Source organism: Scyliorhinus canicula, chromosome 13, assembly GCF_902713615.1.
Source record: "Scyliorhinus canicula chromosome 13, sScyCan1.1, whole genome shotgun sequence".
Taxonomy (NCBI): Eukaryota; Metazoa; Chordata; class Chondrichthyes; order Carcharhiniformes; family Scyliorhinidae; genus Scyliorhinus; species Scyliorhinus canicula.
Window position 1 is genome coordinate 6,147,833 of NC_052158.1, and position 22,901 is coordinate 6,170,733.

The 22,901-nt window shown below is 45.3% G+C and overlaps 1 protein-coding gene across 2 annotated transcripts in view; it reads right to left on the reverse strand.

Annotated features, from left to right (window-relative positions):
• Positions 1 to 22,901, reverse strand: part of LOC119976287 (regulator of G-protein signaling 3-like) — a 139,309-nt gene that overhangs the window by 64,985 nt on the left and 51,423 nt on the right. For both annotated transcript variants that reach the window (XM_038816706.1, XM_038816705.1), the window contains exon 2: positions 1,675 to 2,238. In XM_038816706.1, the coding sequence (XP_038672634.1) occupies positions 1,675 to 2,238 (564 nt within the window). The remainder of the gene's footprint in view (positions 1 to 1,674; positions 2,239 to 22,901) is intronic.

Sequence of the window (22,901 nt, forward strand, 5' to 3'; positions counted from 1 at the left end):
GCAGCCAGGGAGAGGGGGTTAGAGAGGGGGGGGGGGCAGAGGGAGAGGGGGGTAGAGAGGGAGCGGGGACAGAGAGGGAGAGGGGGCAGAGAGGGGGAGGGGGGCAGACAGGGAGAGGGGGGCAGAGGGAGAGAGGGCAGGGAGGTGGGCAGAGGGGGGTAGAGAGGGAGAGGGGCAGAGAGAGGGGGAGGGGGAGAGAGAGGGAGGCAGAGAGAGAGAGAGGGGGCAGAGAGGGGGAGGGGGGCAGACAGGGAGAGGGGGGCAGACAGGGAGAGAGGGCAGGGAGGTGGGCAGAGGGGGGTAGAGATTGGGCAGTTTGCAGGGTTAGGGAGGGAGGCCATGGAGAGATTTGAAACAGAGAAACTTGGAACAGCAAAAATCGGAGTGGGAGGAGGCCATTCATGCCAGTCGCGCATGGGCGTGCAGGACCTGGGCATGTGGCGCATGTACAGTGACGGCAACCTGCCATTCTCTGCTATTCAATATGATCATAAGAACTCGGAGCAGGAGTCATTTTTAAAAATGGTGTTGGCAGATCAGGAGCAAAGGTGGGTGAACGGGCATAGTGGCTGATGGGTGAATAAGACTTGTTGGGATGGGTCGTGAGAGGAAATAATTGTGTCCACTGGATCGAATCTCTTCATTATTTTGATCAACTTGTGATACGAGAGAAAACGAGCCCCCTTGTAGCCACCGAAGTTGGCCATTCCCTCAATACAAAATGGAGGAACGCAAAGCTTGCAGGTTAAAATGGACAATGTTTGCAGCACATGCAGGCTGCACCAAGCCAATGTGTATTCTGTCTGCGAAGAGAGCAGACAGCACCGAAACGAACATTCCGCATACTAATGAGGCAATCTCCAGGACAGTTAACATGGTAATGGGACAATCCCAGGGACAATGGACACAAATAGGGAAGTGATTGCAACAGTGTATGGGAAACCAGACACCCCGGCACCAGCGGGGTTCGAAGACAAAGCACCTGAAGGCCCGCCCAGTAGCCGAGGGACAGCCTCAGTATTGGGGGATTCAAACAAATCGATTGGGAAGAGACCGAATCGATTCCCAGCAGGTAAAGGGTCCGCCCAAAAGGGTGCGAAGCCCTGGGACCTATAAAAAAAACTGGTCCCAAACTTAGTTCGTTCTTCTTGACCAGCCCTCCTCTCTTGACCAGCCCTCTCAACCAGCCTTTTACCGAAGAAGACCTTGACCGAGAGAGAGGAGAGGTTTGAGACAGCAGCCGTCAGCAAGTAAGTGTCTCACAACGATCGCTACCAGAGATAGGCACTCCTGACCCCTTTTTAACCCGTACCAACCTGAAGTCTGCGGACCAGTGCAGAGCAAGAGGCCCTTGTCCCCTGATCCGGCAGTTCCCTTTAAGATAAGTATTGGTTTATTTAGTGGTAGGAATAGTTTAGTCATCTTAGCGTGTGCATGAGTAGATTATAATTGTATTATAATAAACTCATTTGTTGGAACTTACTAATTGGTGTATGGTTTTATTGCTTTGAACTTGACCTTGAAACTTGTGGCGGTATCTTAACGATACCTGGCGACTCCAGAGCTAAGTAACGAAACAGAGCCAAATCGAGTGTTAAGCACACTCACCCAGAACGAGCAACACCCTTTTTTGTTTTTCAACATTCTTATGTGTGGTAAGCGGGACTTTCCTACCTTGCGTGATCCGGTGAAGATGGAGCGCAGGTGCTCCTTGGCAGCGGCCACCCTCGCCAACGCCCGCTCCTTCCTCAGCGTCTTGGGCGAGGGTAGGCTCCAGCCGCTCTCTGTTTTCTGCTTGCTCTTCAGCTGGCTGCTGGAGATGAAGTCCTGCCTCTCCCCGTCCCGCGCCAGGTTGCCGTCGCTGTACGTGCGCCACATGCCCAGGTCCTGCACCCCCAGGCGGTAGCTCTGGCCCCGGCTGTCGGGTCCCAGGCTGTCGCAGCTCTTGTCCGACTCGTCGAAGCTGTCGCCAGCCAGCTGGTGCAGGGTGTCCACGCTCAGGCTGTACTCCTTCTCGATCCGGACCTCCGGGATGACCACCTTCCGCTCCCCGCCCTCCGCCTTCGCCTCCTCGCCAGCCGCGACCTCCAACTTAACCGGCTCCTTCGCCTCCTGGCAGTCGCCCGTCGGGGTCTTGCACCGATGGAGGATTTTCCGCGACCATGGCAGGAACTCACAGTCCAGCAGGCAGCCCTCCGATCCCACCTTGCGTAGACTCCCAAAGTGGCTCTTCAACATCTGGTAGGAAAACAAATAAACAACAGTCAGGCCCCAGAAGGAAAGACAGAAGCTCCGAATCATTAGTTGTATTTAAAAAAAACACCTTTCATCACCTCTTGGCTTCCCAAAGTGCTTCATAGCCAATGAGACATTTCTGAAGCATATTGATTGTAATGTAGGACAGATATTAAAAAGCACCGCAAGCTCTCACAAACAGCAACCACAGAATTAGAATTCCGACAGTGCTGAAGAGGCCATTTGGCCCATTGAGTCTGCACCGGCTCTCCGAAAGGGCACCCCACCTAGGCCCATTCGCCCGCCCTTTTCCCCTCAACCACATAACCCCACCTAACCTGCACATCTTTTGGACACTAAGGGGTAATTTAGCACGGCCAAATCACCTCACCTGCACATTTTTGGGCTGTGGGAGAAAACTGGAACACCCGGAGGAAACCCATTCAGACACGGGTAGAACGTGCCGACTCCACACAGTCAGCCAAGGTTGGAATTGAACGCTTAGCCCTGGTGCTGTGCTAACCACTGTGCCATCACGGGTACTGGGTAACCTGTCGCTGTTCAGTGGAGCGATACAGAGAAGACCCCTGATTCTCTTCTTAGTAATAATGGTGTTGAGATTCCTTTCCACTCCCCTGACAGAGCAAATTTGACTCTGGTTTGATGTCTGACCTGAAGAAGAGCACCTCCGACAGCGCAGCACACCGTCAGCACTGAACGCTGTATGTGTCCCGCCCGAGGTGTTCTGGGACAGATCTTTCACCGATTGACTTTTACGAATACACGACCAAGGAGCAGGAGGAGGCCACTCAGCCCCTCGAGCCTGCTACGCCATTTAATATGGGGGCGGTACGGTCGCACAGTGTTTAGCACTGTTGCTTCCCAGCGCCAGGGTCCCAGGTTCGATTCCCGACTGGGTCACTGTCTGTGCGGAGTCTGTACGTTCTCCACGTGTCTGTGTGGGTTTCCTCCGGGTGCTCCGGTTTCCTCCCACAAGCCCAGAAAGACGTGCTGTCAGGTGAATTGGACATTCTGAATTCTCCCCCTCTGTGACCCGAACAGGCGTCGGAATGTAGCGACTAGGGGATTTTCACAGTAACTTCATCGCAGTGTTAATGCAAGCCTACTTGTGACAGTAAAGATTATTACTATTATTATTCCAATGCTTTTACATCCTTCCTCAAATAAGGTGACGGATACTGTACACGATAGTCCAGCTGTGGTGTAACTGAATATAACCTCACTATTGTTGTAACCAGTTCACTTCAAAATCAATAACAACATCGCACTTCCAGCTCCGTCGGTAGATATTTTCACACTGTGAAGTCTTCGCTATTTTCACAGCAATATCGAGTCTGCTGTCATCAAAAGTCATCTGTGTTCAATCTCGCGGGCATATAAAAAAAATATTTTGCCAATTCATTCTCAAATTTCTCACTTGCTTCCTGAAAACCCAGTCATGTTCTCTGTGGCCACTGAAAAATTAATCTGGCTCGACCAAAGTATTCCCATCTTATTTGCTCACCTCCTCTGCACAAGGTTATTGACGTTAACAAGACAGGCTGTCAATCGCACTATGTCAAGTATATATGGTATATGGCGATTCCTGGGTCATCCTGGTGCCCGGGGCAAATCTGCTTCCCGAATGACGCAAGATGGACCACAGATCCCAACCCCTCAGCCAAGTGATTCTTCGTAAGTCTCCAAGTCGCAGACTATTTGACTGCAGGAGGCGCCACAGCAAAGATTTACTGTCCAATAGGAGGACTATTTGACTGCAGGAGGCGCCACAGCAAAGATTTATTGTCCAATAGGAGGACTATTTGACTGCAGGAGGCGTCACAGCAAAGATTTACTGTCCAATAGGAGGACTATTTGACTGCAGGAGGCGCCACAGCAAAGATTTACTGTCCAATAGGAGGACTATTTGCCTGCAGGAGGCCATACGCTTCCAATTGGCAAGACATAACTCAAGCGTTTGTTACTGAGCTCAACACAAATCCATCAGGCAGCTACATACTGAAAAATCCACAGCCATTATCAGTCAGGTTGGAGATAGATGACAAAGCAATTGCCACATCATGGCAACAAAGTGCACTGCGGAACAGCACAGCATGTGAGATGCTACACATCATTTGTATGATGCAACTAACCTCAAAAACCCTGTCCATTGTGATCTTGGCTGCTCATTCAACTTGGCTGCTCATTCAACTCAGTAGCCTGATTCCGCACTCCTTTCCCCCCCCCCCCAATACCCTTTGATCTCCTTCATCCCCGAGTGCTGTATCTAACTGCTTCTTAAAAACATACATGGTTAGATTCTCCACCAGTGGGATCCTCTGTTTTTGCGGCATGCCCATGGATTTCCCAACGGCGTGCGGGAAATCATAGAATCACAGAATTTACAGTGCAGAAGGCCATTCGGCCCATCGAGTCTGCACCGGCTCTTGGAAAGAGCACCCAACCCAAGCCTACACCTCCACCCTATTCCCATAACCCAGTAACCCCACCCAACACTAAGGGCAATTTTGGGCACTAAGGGGCAATTTAGCACGGCCAATCCACCTAACCTGCGCATCTTTGGAAATCCACGGCCGGCTGCCAGGTCGGAGAATCCCGCTGCTGGTGGGGGCGCGCTGCACCGGAAAACAGGAGCGGCGGGATAGGGAATCTCGCCCACAATGTTTTGGTCTCAATTACTTCCTGTGGAAGCGAATTCCACAGGCCGACTACTCTGACATTTCTCCTCATCTCTGTCCTAAATGGTCTACCCCGTATCCTCAGACTGCGACCCCTGGTGCTGCACACCCCCACCATCGGGAACATCCTTCCTGCATCTACCCTGTCCGGTCCTCATTCTCCTGATCTCCAGTGAGGACAATCCTAACCGACTCAATCTCTCCTCGTACGTCAATCCCGCCATCCCAGGAATCAGTCTGGTAAACCTTCGCTGCACTCCCTCTCGAGCAAGAACATCCTTCCTCAGATAAGGAGACCAAAACTGCACATTCCACAATATTCCAGCTGCACGCAATATTCCAGGTGTGGTCGCTCCAAGGTCCCTGTATAATTGCAGCAAGACCTCCCTGCTCCGAATCTCGAATCTTCTCATAATAAAGGCCAACATACTGGGTGTGATTCTACCGGCGTCATCACAGTTGACTTGGTGATGTGACGAGGCCGGGGAATCTTGCTGGAGGCTTTTCATTCAGCAGGATTCAGATTAGCATATTTAAATATGCCATTAGGCTGATTTAAATATTTTGCGCTGGGTTCCCCTGGCATCGGGGAACGAATGGCCGCGCCCAGGTGACCTTGTCTGGGCTGGCATCTTGGCCACCCTGACGCTGCCAGCATATCTCCTCCTATTGAACAGCACCAGCCATTTGCCTTCTTTACTGCCAGCTGGGCGTGCAAGCTTACCTTCAGCGACTGGTGTATGTGGCCAACAGATCTCATTGCACATTCCTCTCGCCTAATTTATGGCCACTCAGATAATAATCTGCCTTCTCATTTTTTGCAACCAAAGTGGATAACCCCATATTTATCCAAATTGTGCTGCATCTGCCATTCATTTACCCACTCACTCAAATTGTCTAAATCACAGTTGAGGGATCTCTGCAACCTCCTCACAGCTCACCCTCCCACCCAACTTTGCAGATATCACATTGAATACCATCATCTAAATCATTCAAACATGTTGTGGGCCCTGGGATTTATCCGACTTTAATCCCAGCAATTTCCCCAATACCGTTTCTCCACTAATACTGACTTCCTTCAGTTCCTCCATCTCACAACACCCCAACATTTCTGGTATTTGTTTTTAGGAAACATTTTATTGAGGCATTTATAAATTTAACATATTAACATCCTAAATAACAGAATAGCTCGACACACTCGATAACCCCTCCGTTGTGGCATGGCCTGCCATCAGGTCCCACCGATCGGTGGGCTGGCCTCTCGGGCTGGGGTAGCTCCTTGCTTCCACGCCAGCCCCCTGTAACCCTGCGCCATGTTGCGTCGGGGCTGGCGGGGAGAAGGGAGCCACTGCACATGCCTACGTTGGCGCCGGTACCACTGCGCAGGCGTGGACCCCGCAGCACTCAGTTCACGCCAGGAATCAGCAGCTGGAGCGGCGTGGGCCACTCCAGTGCCGTGCTGGCCTCCTGTAGGAGCCAGAATTGCTGATCCTGTGGACGTGTTGACGTCTTTGAGAAACGCCGCCAGGATTACAGAATCTCGCCCTCTGCTTATTATTGGGCACGGTTTAAATAGACTCTGTTTACTGTCTGGCACTGTTTAAATAGACTGTTTACTGTAGGGCACGGTTTAAATAGACTCTGTTTACTGTCTGGCACTGTTTAAATAGACTGTTCACTGTCTGGCACTGTTTAAATAGACTGTTTACTGTAGGGCATGGATTAAATAGACTGTTTACTGTAGGGCACTGTTTAAATAGACTGTTTACTGTCTGGCACTGTTTAAATAGACTGTTTACTGTCTGGCACTGTTTAAATAGACTGTTTACTGTCTGGCACTGTTTAAATAGACTGTTTACTGTAGGGCACTGTTTAAATAGACTGTTTACTGTAGGGCACTGTTTAAATAGACTGTTTACTGTAGGGCACTGTTTAAATAGACTGTTTGCTGTCTGGCACTGTTTAAATAGACTGTTTACTGTCTGGCACTTTAAATAGACTGTTTACTGTAGGGCACTGTTTAAATAGACTCTGTTTACTGTCTGGCACTGTTTAAATAGACTGTTTACTGTAGGGCACTGTTTAAATAGACTGTTTACTGTAGGGCACTGTTTAAATAGACTGTTTACTGTAGGGCACTGTTTAAATAGACTGTTTACTGTAGGGCACTGTTTAAATAGACTGTTTACTCTAGGGCACTGTTTAAATAGACTGTTTACTGTAGGACACTGTTTAAATAGACTGTTTACTGTAGGGCACTGTTTAAATAGACTCTGTTTACTGTCTGGCACTGTTTAAATAGACTGTTTACTGTAGGGCACTGTTTAAATAGACTGTTTACTGTCTGGCACTGTTTAAATAGACTGTTTACTGTAGGGCACTGTTTAAATAGACTGTTTACTGTCTGGCACTGTTTAAATAGGCTGTTTACTGTCTGGCACTGTTTAAATAGACTGTTTACTGTAGGGCACTGTTTAAATAGACTGTTTACTGTAGGGTATTGTTTAAATAGACTGTTTACTGTCTGGCACTGTTTAAATAGACTGTTTACTGTCTGGCACTGTTTAAATAGACTGTTTACTGTCTGGCACTGTTTAAATAGGCTGTTTACTGTAGGGCACTGTTTAAATAGACTGTTTACTGTAGGGTATTGTTTAAATAGACTGTTTACTGTCTGGCACTGTTTAAATAGACTGTTTACTGTCTGGCACTGTTTAAATAGGCTGTTTACTGTAGGGCACTGTTTAAATAGACTGTTTACTGTAGGGTATTGTTTAAATAGACTGTTTACTGTAGGGCACTGTTTAAATAGACTGTTTACTGTAGGGTATTGTTTAAATAGACTGTTTACTGTAGGGCACTGTTTAAATAGACTGTTTACTGTAGGGTACTGTTTAAATAGACTGTTACTGTAGGGCACTGTTTAAATAGACTGTTTACTGTCTGGCACTGTTTAAATAGACTGTTTACTGTAGGGCACTGTTTAAATAGACTGTTTACTGTAGGGTATTGTTTAAATAGACTGTTTACTGTCTGGCACTGTTTAAATAGACTGTTTACTGTCTGGCACTGTTTAAATAGACTGTTTACTGTCTGGCACTGTTTAAATAGACTGTTTACTGTAGGGCACTGTTTAAATAGACTGTTTACTGTAGGGTATTGTTTAAATAGACTGTTTACTGTAGGGCACTGTTTAAATAGACTGTTTACTGTAGGGTATTGTTTAAATAGACTGTTTACTGTCTGGCACTGTTTAAATAGACTGTTTACTGTAGGGCACTGTTTAAATAGACTGTTTACTGTAGGGTATTGTTTAAATAGACTGTTTACTGTCTGGCACTGTTTAAATAGACTGTTTACTGTAGGGCACTGTTTAAATAGACTGTTTACTGTAGGGTACTGTTTAAATAGACTGTTTACTGTAGGGTATTGTTTAAATAGACTGTTTACTGTCTGGCACTGTTTAAATAGACTGTTTACTGTCTGGCACTGTTTAAATAGACTGTTTACTGTCTGGCACTGTTTAAATAGACTGTTTACTGTAGGGTATTGTTTAAATAGACTGTTTACTGTCTGGCACTGTTTAAATAGACTGTTTACTGTAGGGCACTGTTTAAATAGACTGTTTACTGTAGGGTATTGTTTAAATAGACTGTTTACTGTCTGGCACTGTTTAAATAGACTGTTTACTGTAGGGCACTGTTTAAATAGACTGTTTACTGTAGGGTACTGTTTAAATAGACTGTTTACTGTAGGGTATTGTTTAAATAGACTGTTTACTGTCTGGCACTGTTTAAATAGACTGTTTACTGTCTGGCACTGTTTAAATAGACTGTTTACTGTCTGGCACTGTTTAAATAGACACTGTTTGCTGTAGGACACTGTTTAAATAGACTGTTTACTGTCTGGCACTGTTTAAATAGACTGTTTACTGTCTGGCACTGTTTAAATAGGCTGTTTACTGTAGGGCACTGTTTAAATAGACTGTTTACTGTAGGGTATTGTTTAAATAGACTGTTTACTGTCTGGCACTGTTTAAATACACTGTTTACTGTCTGGCACTGTTTAAATAGGCTGTTTACTGTAGGGCACTGTTTAAATAGACTGTTTACTGTAGGGTATTGTTTAAATAGGCTGTTTACTGTAGGACACTGTTTAAATAGACTGTTTACTGTAGGGTATTGTTTAAATAGACTGTTTACTGTCTGGCACTGTTTAAATAGACTGTTTACTGTCTGGCACTGTTTAAATAGGCTGTTTACTGTAGGGCACTGTTTAAATAGACTGTTTACTGTAGGGTATTGTTTAAATAGACTGTTTACTGTAGGGCACTGTTTAAATAGACTGTTTACTGTAGGGTATTGTTTAAATAGACTGTTTACTGTAGGGCACTGTTTAAATAGACTGTTTACTGTAGGGTACTGTTTAAATAGACTGTTACTGTAGGGCACTGTTTAAATAGACTGTTTACTGTCTGGCACTGTTTAAATAGACTGTTTACTGTAGGGCACTGTTTAAATAGACTGTTTACTGTAGGGTATTGTTTAAATAGACTGTTTACTGTCTGGCACTGTTTAAATAGACTGTTTACTGTCTGGCACTGTTTAAATAGACTGTTTACTGTCTGGCACTGTTTAAATAGACTGTTTACTGTAGGGCACTGTTTAAATAGACTGTTTACTGTAGGGTATTGTTTAAATAGACTGTTTACTGTAGGGCACTGTTTAAATAGACTGTTTACTGTAGGGTATTGTTTAAATAGACTGTTTACTGTCTGGCACTGTTTAAATAGACTGTTTACTGTAGGGCACTGTTTAAATAGACTGTTTACTGTAGGGTATTGTTTAAATAGACTGTTTACTGTCTGGCACTGTTTAAATAGACTGTTTACTGTAGGGCACTGTTTAAATAGACTGTTTACTGTAGGGTACTGTTTAAATAGACTGTTTACTGTAGGGTATTGTTTAAATAGACTGTTTACTGTCTGGCACTGTTTAAATAGACTGTTTACTGTCTGGCACTGTTTAAATAGACTGTTTACTGTCTGGCACTGTTTAAATAGACTGTTTACTGTAGGGTATTGTTTAAATAGACTGTTTACTGTCTGGCACTGTTTAAATAGACTGTTTACTGTAGGGCACTGTTTAAATAGACTGTTTACTGTAGGGTATTGTTTAAATAGACTGTTTACTGTCTGGCACTGTTTAAATAGACTGTTTACTGTAGGGCACTGTTTAAATAGACTGTTTACTGTAGGGTACTGTTTAAATAGACTGTTTACTGTAGGGTATTGTTTAAATAGACTGTTTACTGTAGGGCACTGTTTAAATAGACTGTTTACTGTAGGGTACTGTTTAAATAGACTGTTTACTGTAGGGTATTGTTTAAATAGACTGTTTACTGTCTGGCACTGTTTAAATAGACTGTTTACTGTCTGGCACTGTTTAAATAGACTGTTTACTGTCTGGCACTGTTTAAATAGACTGTTTACTGTAGGGTATTGTTTAAATAGACTGTTTACTGTCTGGCACTGTTTAAATAGACTGTTTACTGTAGGGCACTGTTTAAATAGACTGTTTACTGTAGGGTATTGTTTAAATAGACTGTTTACTGTCTGGCACTGTTTAAATAGACTGTTTACTGTAGGGCACTGTTTAAATAGACTGTTTACTGTAGGGTACTGTTTAAATAGACTGTTTACTGTAGGGTATTGTTTAAATAGACTGTTTACTGTCTGGCACTGTTTAAATAGACTGTTTACTGTCTGGCACTGTTTAAATAGACTGTTTACTGTCTGGCACTGTTTAAATAGACTGTTTACTGTCTGGCACTGTTTAAATAGACTGTTACTGTAGGACACTGTTTAAATAGACTGTTTACTGTAGGACACTGTTTAAATAGACTGTTTACTGTAGGGCACTGTTTAAATAGACTGTTTACTGTAGGGCACTGTTTAAATAGACTGTTTACTGTAGGACACTGTTTAAATAGACTGTTTACTGTAGGGCACTGTTTAAATAGACTGTTTACTGTAGGACACTGTTTAAATAGACTGTTTACTGTAGGGCACTGTTTAAATAGACTGTTTACTGTAGGGCACTGTTTAAATAGACTGTTTACTGTAGGGTATTGTTTAAATAGACTGTTTACTGTAGGGCACTGTTTAAATAGACTGTTTACTGTCTGGCACTGTTTAAATAGACTGTTTACTGTCTGGCACTGTTTAAATAGACTGTTTACTGTAGGGCACTGTTTAAATAGACTGTTTACTGTCTGGCACTGTTTAAATAGACTGTTACTGTAGGGCACTGTTTAAATAGACTGTTTACTGTCTGGCACTGTTTAAATAGACTGTTACTGTAGGGCACTGTTTAAATAGACTGTTTACTGTAGGGCACTGTTTAAATAGACTGTTTACTGTCCGGCACAGTTTAAATAGACTGTTTGCTGTAGGGCACTGTTTAAATAGACTGTTTACTGTAGGACACTGTTTAAATAGACTCTGTTACTGTAGGATTACTGTTTAAATAGACTGTTTACTGTCTGGCACTGTATAAATAGACTGTTACTGTAGGGCACTGTTTAAATAGACTGTTTACTGTAGGGCACTGTTTAAATAGACTGTTTACTGTAGGACACTGTTTAAATAGACTGTTTACTGTCTGGCACTGTTTAAATAGGCTCTGTTACTGTGGGGCACTGTTTAAATAGACTCTGTTTACTGTCTGGCACTGTTTAAATAGACTCTGTTTACTGTCTGGCACTGTTTAAATAGGCTCTGTTACTGTCTGGCACTGTTTAAATAGACTGTTTACTGTAGGGCACGGTTTAAATAGACACTGTTACTGTAGGGCACTGTTTAAATAGACACTGTTACTGTAGGACACTGTCTAAATAGACTGTTTACTGTAGGGCACTGTTTAAATAGACTGTTTACTGTAGGATATTGTTTAAATACACTCTGTTTACTGTAGGGCACTGTTTAAATAGACTGTTTATTGTAGGGCACTGTTTAAATAGACTGTTTGCTGTAGGGTACTGTTTAAATAAACTCTGTTTACTGTAGGATTACTGTTTAAATAGACTGTTTACCTTAGGGCACCGTTTAAATAGACTGTTTCTGTAGGACTGTTTAAATAGGCTGTTTCTGTAGGACACTATTTAAATAGACTCTGTTTATTGTCGGGCACAGTGTGAATAGACTGTTTACTGTAGGACACTGTTTCAATAGGCTGTTTCTGTAGGACACTATTTAAATAGACTCTGTTTATTGTCGGGCACAGTGTGAATAGACTGTTTACTGTAGGGCACTGTTTCAATAGGCTGTTTCTGTAGGACACTATTTAAATAGACTCTGTTTATTGTCGGGCACAGTGTGAATAGACTGTTTACTGTAGGGCACTGTTTCAATAGGCTGTTTCTGTAGGACACTGTTTCAATAGGCTGTTTCTGTAGGACACTATTTAAATAGACTCTGTTTATTGTCGGGCACAGTGTGAATAGACTCTGTTTACACTAGGGCACTGTTTAAGTGGATTCTGTTTACTGTAGGGCACTGATTAAATAGACACTGTTTACTGTAGGGCACTGTTTAAATAGACTGTTTGCTGTAGGACACTGTTTAAATAGACACTGTTTACTGTAGGGTATTGTTTAAATAGGCTCTGTTACTGTGGGGCACTGTTTAAATAGACTGTTTGCTGTAGGACACTGTTTAAATAGACACTGTTTACTGTAGGGTATTGTTTAAATAGACTCTGTTTACTGTAGGGCACTGTTTAAATAGGCTCTATTACTGTAGGGCACTGATTAAATAGACTGTTTGCTGTAGGGCACTGTTTAAATAGACACTGTTTACTGTAGGGTACTGTGTAAATAGACTGTTTACTGTAGGGCACTGATTAAATAGACACGATTTACTTTCGGCCACTTTTGAAACAGACTCTTTTCACTGAAAGGCACTATTTAAATAGACTGTTTACTGAGGACACTGTTTAAAAAGAATGTTTATGGTAAGGCACTGTTTAAATAGACTGTTTACTGTAGATTACTTTATTTAGATTCTACTGTTGGACATTGTGTCAATAGACTGCTGCAGGGCACTATTTAAATAGATTGTGTTTACTGTAGCGCTCTGTTTAATTAGACTCTTGTTTATTGTAGGACACTGTTTAGACAATGTTTACTGTAGGACACTGTTTAAATAGACTGTGTTTACTGCAGGACGTGGTTTAATTAGACTCTGTATACTGCAGGGCACTATTTAAATAGACTCATGTTTACTGTAGGGCACTGTTTAAATAGGCTATTTTGTGTAGAACCGCAGTGAAATAGAGTCTGTTGGACACTGTTTAAATAGACACTTTACTACAGGGCACTGGTTACATAGACTATGTTTACTGTTGGACAGTAGGGCACTGTTTAAGTTGGGCACTGTTTAAGTAGATTCTGTTTACCGTAGGGCACTGATTAAATAGACTCAGTTTACTGCAGTGCACTGTTTAAATAGACTGTTTACTGTAGGGCACTGCTTAAATATACTTTGTTTACCATAGGGCACTGTTTAAATATACTTTGTTTACCATAGGGCACTGTTTAAATATACTTTGTTTACCATAGGGCACTGTTTAAATATACTTTGTTTACCATCGGGCACTGTTTAAATATACTTTGTTTACCATAGGGCACTGTTTAAATATACTTTGTTTACCATAGGGCACTGTTTGAATAGACTGTTTACTCTAGGGCACTGTTTAAATAGACTTTATGGTAGGGCACTGTTTGAATAGACTTTACTGTTGGACACTGTTTAAATGTGATGTGGAGATGCTGGTGTTGGACTGGTGTGGGCACAATAAGAAGTCTTACAACACTAGCTTAAATCCCAACAGGATTGTTTGGAATCACTAATTTTCGGAGCTTAGCTCCTTCAAAACAATCCTGTTGGACTTTAATTTGGTGTTGTAAGACATCTTACTGTTTAAATAGACTGTTTACTGTTGGACACTGTTCAAATAGACTGTTTACGATAGGAAATTGTTTAAATAGACTGTTTACCGTAAGACACTTTAAATACACTCTGTTTACTATAGGACACTGTTTAAATAGATTTTGTTTACTGTAGGGCAGTGTTTAAATAGACTACTGTAGGGAACTGTTTAAATAGTTCCCGTACCAGCCTCCCCGGACAGGCGCCGGAATGTGGCGACTAGGGGCTTTTCACAGTAACTTAATTGAAGCCTACTCGTGACAATAAGCGATTTTCATGTCATTTTTTCAAATAGACTCTGTTTACTGTCAGACTGTTTAAATAGACTCTGTTTACTGTCGGACACTTGAAATAGAATGTTTACTGTAGGACACTGTTTAAATAAATTCAGTTTACTGTAGAACACTGTTTAAATAGACTGTTTACATTATGGCACTGTTTCAGTAGACTCCGATTACTGTAGAAGACTTATTAATACACTCTGCTTATATTATGCCACTACTTCTCCAGACAGTATTTCCAGAACAACACTTATTAATAGACTGCTTATTCCGTGGTACCATTTAAATATCCACAGTATATAGAGCCTTTTTAATATATCCTGCGGTAAACATTCTTTTTGAACTGTACAATAAACAGTCTAGTTAATAAGTGCGATACTTTAAACAATTTGTGGATAGCAAGCTCCCACTTGATGTGACTGTGACCAAGCCATCTGTTTTTGCAGCTTTTCATTGAGAGATAGATATTAGAGGACTGACTCCACCACCTCAACCCCCCCCCCCCCCCCCACTTCCCCGGCCTCCCACTCTACCCACCTCCCCAAACCCCTCCCGCCTTGTGCCCTGCTCCAAAATAGTTGCTGGTAGGATCTCATACAGCTACCTGAGTGGGCAGATACCATTTGGATTTAACACCTCCTGTTAAAGGTGGTACCTCTGACAGTGCAGCACTCCCTCAATACTGCATAAGGTGGGGCAATTCAGAATATATGCTAAAGTGTCTGGGGTGGCATTCCAGACCCGTGACATTCCGAGTCAACAGTGAGGACGTCAAACTCCTAGCACTAGATGGGCAGAAAGGCCAGTTCACACCTGTCACAGGATCTGGCACAGACCCACTATTTTTTTTTCCAATCATTATCCAATCGCTCCTCAAATATTAACACAATATAACAGGAATCTGTGGTTTGTTGACAGAATGTAATTGGATTAATCAGCTGTTTGCATCTCTGGCTTTTGAGTAAATTAAACATTTACAATCGAATTAATCTGAAGAATAATTCCTGAAATGAGTCAGTCTGCAAGTCCAAAGTTAGCCATCAACTCCAGGTTATGCACATACGCATGTATGCACGCACGCACACACACTCACATTCACACTCACACAGAGTCACACTCACACACTCAAACTCACACTCACACACACTCCCACTCATACACACACACTCACACACACACAGAGAAAACGTTGGAAATACTCAGCAGGGGGCAGCACTGTAGCGCAGTGGTTAGCACTGCTGCCTCACGGCGCTGAGGTCCCAGGTTAGATCCCGGGGTCACTGTCCGTGTGGAGTTTGCACGTTCTCTCCATGTCCGTGTGGGTCTCACCCCCACAAGCCAAAGATGTGCAGGATAGTGGATTGACCGCTCTAAATTACCCCTTAATTGGAATGACAGGCAAAAAGAAAGATAGACATGGAACAATCAAAGAAAAGATGTGCCTAGATGAGGGATAAACGGAAAAGCAAAACTATTTCTCGCACACACCACCAGCCCTGAAAATATATCGCTGGTTCCTTCAAAGTCAATGGGTTGTTCAGCTTGGATGGCAGTAACAACAAAACCTAGAAAGCAAGTCTTGACTTCTTCACCTTTAAATGTATTGTTTCCCAACAATAATTTCTCCAACACCACCACAGTACCACTGGTATCCCCATATACATGTGAAGTCTGTCAAACAGAAGTGTGGTCTATTAAACACATAAACCTTCAATTCTGACTTCAGCACTGGGGGACATCACCTCTTTCCTAATGCGGAATAAGATCCTGGAACTGCCTTCCTCACAGCAGAAGGGGGTAAATGTTTCAGTCTGACCATCACGGGAATCGTCTTGGGCAGGACGGCCAATTGATGGTTAAAGATCCGGTAGGTGGGACTTTGCATGCCAGTCCATGAAGAGGTTCAGAAACAACCTTCGCAAAGGGCAACGATTGCTGGGCTTGCCAGCGACAACTATGATGTGTTATAAATGTTGGATTAACACGGACTGCAACTCGATGCAGTGTCACTTGAAAACAGGCTCCCAACGCTGTAGATGGTTCTTATTGAACTTGCCGAGTAATGTACACAGTTCGCTGTGGGTCGACACTCCATAAATCTAAGCTTGCTAACCTTGGTCTGGCTTGCCCAGACTTGCTCTGTGCCATGTGTAGTAGGTGCTGACTGTACATTGCACCTTGACTGTTGCTACAGCTATCACCAATACGAAGAGGTTGAGCCTTCTTGCCTCTTGTGTTTTATACTGGTATGTACCCTGTAGTGTTCTGCCTGGTGATTGGTTGTTCTGTATTCTGTGTGGTGATTGGTTCCGTGTGTGTCCATCACTGTATCTCATTATGAACGTGAGTGCATAGACCTTTTTAAAATGAGTAACAGCTCAGTTCACTTAATCAGTGGCAGGACGCCAACAACCCTTTGGGGAGGAAGTGGGTGCTGAGGAGATGAATAAAAACGAATCCTTAGGTATCAGGGGATTTGTACCCATTTATCCTCTTTGACACTTTAAAACGCTAAGGAGGATGCAGGAGAATTTAAGTAGGTTGCCCCGGTAAAAACATTTGTAATATTTATATGGCTTACAAGCATAACGTGAAGCAAGCTACCGCTCTAAATTGGAATGCGTGCCAACTCTCTTCGCCCACGCACGAGATACATCGACCTGTGAGGCACATTAGTCGCACCCTCCGTGACTGCGTTCAAGGGCGGAGAAGTGCGGGCTGGTTTCAGGATAACATCACTGTGGTGGAATCTGTCGCTGAAGTGATCCGCTCTCATCAATTATCAGCGTGATGCGAGCGAGACAACTCTGAGTACACCAAACGTCACAGTCCAAACAGACTGTCTGGCTACGATGGTAATGGTTTTACCAGAATACAAAATGCCGCGAATGCCAGGGGCATGTTCGAAGGGCTCAAAAGGGCAACAGGCCCATCAACAAACATTACAGCTTCACTGAAACACACCCTCCCCCTCTCACCTCTGGCCAACACTTAAAGTTGCTACTTTCTGTTGCCGTTCCTGCAGTTCTCACATTCTACAGTTCTGACGAAGGGTCCATGACTCGAAGCGTTCACTCTGTTTTCGCTCCTGATGGATGCTTCCAGAACTGCCGAGTTTTCCCAGCTTCCCGTCTCAGATCCCAGCCTCCGCAGCGTTTTGCTTTTTCCACTGAAAACAGGCTTGGGGTTGGACAACAGTGGGAGAGATGAGTTGTCCTTGAGTTGTCCTCCAGGGTGAATGCTGTCACCGAACATACAATCAGGGATCAGGAGGAGACCATTCAGCCCCTCGAGTCTGCTCCGCCATTTAATAAGATCATGGTTGATCTGATGGTCACCTCGCTTCCACATCCTGCCAATGCCCCTCCCCCCGCCTCCCAAATAATCTATCACCCTCTTGCTTCCCAAGAATCAGGTTAGGCAGATTAGCCTTGCTAAAATTGCCCCTTAGTGTCCAAAGATGGACAGATTAGGTGGATTGGCAATGCTAAAATTGTCCCTTAGTATCCAATCTATAGGTTAGATAGATTGGCCATGCTAAAATTGCCCCTTAGTGTCCAAAGATGGACAGATTAGGTAGATTGGCCATGCTAAAATTGCCCCTTAGTGTCCAAAGATGTGCAGGTTAGGTGGATTGGCCATGCTACAATTGTCCCTTAGTATCCAATCTACAGGTTAGGTAGATTAGCCATGCTAAAATTGTCCCTTAGTATCCAATCTATAGGTTAGATAGATTGGCCATGCTAACATTGCCCCTTAGTGTCCAAAGATGTGCCGGTTAGGTGAATTGGCCGTTGTAAAGTTGCCCCTTAGTATCCAGGGATATGTAGGTTAAGTGAGGGATCCAGGATTGCAGGGATTGGGCGGGGGAGTGGGCCTGGGTAAAGTGCTCTTTCAGAGGGTCGATGCAGACTCGATGGGCAGAATGGCCACCTGTCCTGCCAGGATTCCATGAATTGTACACGTTGGGACGTCTGTAAGAAGATGGAAGTTCAGCACCCTCCAGACATCTCTTACTCGACTTTGAGCTGTTACGTCATCATTACATCAATATCATGTGCTTCTGACGTTCACCCTTTACTCCACCTTTCCCTCACACCCCCCCCCCCCCCCCCCCCAAGTCTTTGTCCTGTGTCCGTTATCCGACAATGTCGATTGTGGGTCCTGCAGACCTGGGATCACACTGGGATTCAGGATGGATGTGTTCAGCCTGGAGCTGCAGTCTGAGAACAACACAGGCAAATAATTTTCCCACAATGCTCCTCGGGGCAGTGCGTCCACAGCTGATGGAGTGGCTGTAATCGGCCTGCTTCTTGTGCGGGGTCGCCATCTCCACACCACACATCTCCTGGGGCACTGCCCCCTCCCTGCAGCGGAGCCAGAGAAGTTTGTGCAGACGCTGAAAGGGTGCGTATTGCCTGTGCTTGACACGTTAACAACAGGCAAGCTGTTCACGGTATCCATTAATATTCTTAAGGCACATCTTTGGACACTAAGGGACAATTTTAGCATGGCCAATCCACCTAAGCTGCAAATCTTTGGACACTAAGGGGCAATTTTAGCATGGCCAATCTACCTAACCTGTAGATTGGATACTAAGGGACAATTGTAGCATGGCCAATCCTCCTAACCTGCAGATCTTTGGACACTAAAAGGGCAATTTTAACATGGCCAATCCACGTAACCTATGCATCTTTGGACACCTTTGATGGCAGACCACGTTTATTGTCCTTAGTGACCTCACCAAGCTATTCGACCCTGTGAGCAGAGGCAGTCTATATAACCTGAAGGAGGAAATTGGTTGCCTTCTGAAAATGCTCAGTATGAAAGAATTGTTTGGGCCTGCACTCATTGACGCGAAGAAGAAGGAGAATTGACCCCATAGAGATTCTTGGCAAGGTCAATGCTGAGTGGATGTTTCCTCTTGTGGGACAGTCTCGGACCAGAGGGCAGAATCTCAGAGTGAGGGGCCACCCATTCCAGACAGAGATGAGGAGGAATTTCTTCTCTCAGAGTAGTGGCCGGTCTGCTGTAGAGGCCGGTCGTTAAGTATGTTCAAGGCTGAGACACAGATTTTTAACCAGTAATGGAATCAATGGAGATATGGCAGAAAAGGGGAGTTGAGAATTATTACATCAGATCAGTGATTGAATGGCCGAGTAGACTCGATGGGCCGAATGGCCTAATTCTGCTACTACATCTTATGATGTAATTAAAATGTAATACGCAACGTATGTATATATATATATATATATATATATATATATATATAGCCTCAGAGTCTTTTGGAGAGATTGAACAGTCTGTCACGAACATGGTGTTGACAGGGAAACCACACTCATTAAAGTTTGAATTGACCGATAAGGCTTCGTAAAACAATAACTCGATAATAAATAAACAAAAGATAAAATGACTTGTTTAAAGTTTGCACTGAACAATTAGTTGGAAGGGAATGCGTTGTTTGACGATATCAGCTCGCTCCATTTGGCAATGAGGCAATGACCCTTGAGATACTGAAAGCACTTTTGCAAAAACAGGGGCGGCAGCCTCCGAGTCGCTTGCTCCTTGGCTTATCCACGATTGGTTCTACGCAACAGGAATTGGCCAAGTGGTTGGGTGAGTCGGTGCAAGATTTCCACAGACATGGACGAAGGACTCCTTCACTTTTGCAAGACCACACAGTACTTCCCCATCGCTAGCAATGTCATGTCTATGTGCACATTATCCCGGAGATAATCTGACAATATCCCAGCAATAGGCTTGTGCTCCAGAACTTGCCGCATCCCTAGCCAAGCTGTTCCAGTACAGATACAACACCGGCATCTACCTGGGAATGTGGAAAATTGCCCAGGGGCTGGTTCAGCACAGGGCTAAATAGCTGGTTTTTAAAGCAGACCAATGCAGGCCAGCAGCACGGGTTCAATTCCCGTACCGGCCTCCCCGAGCAGGTGCTGGAATGTGGAGACTAGGGGCTTTTCACAGTAACTTCATTTGAAGCCTACTTGTGACAATAATCGATTTTCATTTTCATTTTCAGGTGTGTCTGTACACAAGAAACAAGACAAATCCAACCCAGCTAATTACCGCCCTATCAGTCTACTCTCCATCATCAGTAAAGGAGTCATCAACGGCGCTGTCAAGCGGCATTTACTCAGCAATAACCTGCTCACGGACACTCCGTTTGGGTTACCCCAGGGTCACTCAGCTCCTGACCTCATTACAGCCTTGGGTCAAACATGGACAAAAGAGCTGAATGCCTGAGGTGAGGTGGGAGTGACTGACCTTTGACATCAAGGCAGCTTTTGACCGAGTGTGGCATCAAGGAGCCCAAGCTAAAATGGGGTCAATGGGAATCAGGGGGAAAACTCTCTGTTGGTTGGAGTCATACCCGGCACAAAGGAAGATGGTGGTGGCGGTTGGAGGTCAATCATCTCAGCTCCAGAACATCACTGCAGGAGTTCCTCAGGGTCGTGTCCCAGGCCTAACCATCTTCATCTGCTTCAGCAATGACCTCCCTTCCATCATAAGGCCAGAAGTGGAGATGTTTGCAGACGACTGCACAATGTTCAGCACCATTTGTGACTCCTAAGATAATGAAGCAGTCATAGAACTTACAGTGCAGAAGGAGGCCACCCGGCCCATCGAGTCCGCACCGGCCTCTGGAAAGAGCACCCCACCAAAGCCCATGACTCCACCCGATCCCCACAACCCAGTAATCCCACCAACCAGCCACCCCCCCCCCCCCCCCGGACCCTGGACACTAAGGGCAATTTATCATGGTCAATCCACCTAACCTGCACATCTTTGGAATGTGGGAGGAAACCGGAGCACCCGGAGGAAACCCACACAGACACGGGGAGGACGTGCAGACTCCGAACAGACAGTGACCCAAGTCGGGACTGGGACCCTGGAGCTGTGAAGCAACAGTGCTAACCACTGTGTTACCATGCTCCCCTGTCCATGTCCAAATGCAGCAAGACCTGGACAATATCCAGGCTTGGGCTGACAAGGGGCAAGTTACATTTGTGGCACACAAGTGCCAGGCAATGACCATCTCCTACAAGAGAGGATCTAACCATTGCCTCTTGACATTCAATGGCATTACCATTACTGAACCCCCCCCCACTATCAACATCCTGGGGGGGTTCCATTGATCAGGAACTGAACAGGACTACCCACATTCATACTGTGACTACCAGAGCAGGTCAAGGGCTAGTATTCATACTCCAACAACCCTCAAAAACCTCAACACCATCCAGGACAAAGCAGCCCCGTGTGATTGGCGTCCCTTCCACAAACATTCACTCCCTCCACCTCCGATGGACAGTGTCAGCCGTGTGCACCATCGACAAGATTCACTGCAGGAACTCACCGAGGTTCCTCAGGCAGCACCTTCCAAACCCACGGCCACCACCATCTAGAAGGACAAGAGCAGCAGATACCTGGGATCACCCCCCACCTGGAGCTTCCCCTCCAAGTCACTCCCCATCCTGACTGGGAAATATATCGGCCGTTCCTTCAGTGTAGCCGGGTCCAAATCCTGGAGCTCCCTCCCTAACAGCACGGTGGGTGTACCTACACCTCAGGGACTGCAGCGGCTTCAAGATGGCAGCTCTGCACCACCTTCTGAAGGACAAACTAGGGATGGGCAATAAATGCTGGTCTAACCAGCCACTCCCTCATCCTGGAAACGAATAAAAATAATCACATTTTAAAAATGGCCGGTTCTGATCTTTCTCAGGTCTGGCCCAGGTCTCTCTCAGGTTAAAGAACCAGTCAGCACGAGCTGTCCCTAGTCCCCTGATAGAGATGCCGGCGTTGGACTGGGGTGGGCTCAGCAAGAAGTCCCTCGGGGCCCACCGATCGGCGGGCGGGCCTGCGCCGTGGGGGCGCTCTATCCCTCTGCGTCGGCTGCTATTCCTCCACGATGGCCAACGCGGAGATGAACCCCCCCCTGCGCATGGGCCAGGATGACGCCAGCACACGCTGACGCTCCCGCGCATGCACCAACTCGCGCCGGCCGGCAGAGGCCCTTCGGTGCCGGTTGGCATGGCGCCAAGCTCCTTCCCTGCCGGCCGGCGTGACGCAAACCACTCCGGCGCTGGCCTAGCCCCTGATGGTGCGGAGGATTCCGCACCTTTGGGGAGGCCCGACGCAGGAATGGTTCACTCCACTCCTCGGCGCCGTGACCTCCTCGCCCCGCCGGGTAGGGGAGAATCCCGCCCCAGGCCTATTGTTACCCGTTTGAAGAGTCAGGACAGTAATTTGACAACAGGAGTGAACTTTTTTCCGATATCAGGGAGGAAGCGGTAAAAGGAACAGCAGCAAATGCTGAGTCGACTACACTCTGCTAATGAGCGTCTGCTACCCAACTGTTTCTGAGAGAGGGCGACTTTAATGAGGTCTCGAAATGACAGCACACAGTCTCTGAGCTGCAAACAGGGATAGCTCCATCAATCACACAGGCTTTTAATGAGAATTGTTCCTTTGTTTACCTTCAGCTGGCAAATCATCCGATCATTAACAGCCAACATTCCCTCCAGCACTCCAGCCTGTACACCTTGGGCAACGCAAGTCCACCCACCATAGAATGGCTGCAGTGCAGAAGAAGGCCATTTGGCCCATCACGTCTGCACCAACCCTCTGAAAGAGCACCTTACCTGGGACCATTCCCTATCCCCGTGATCCCATCTTACC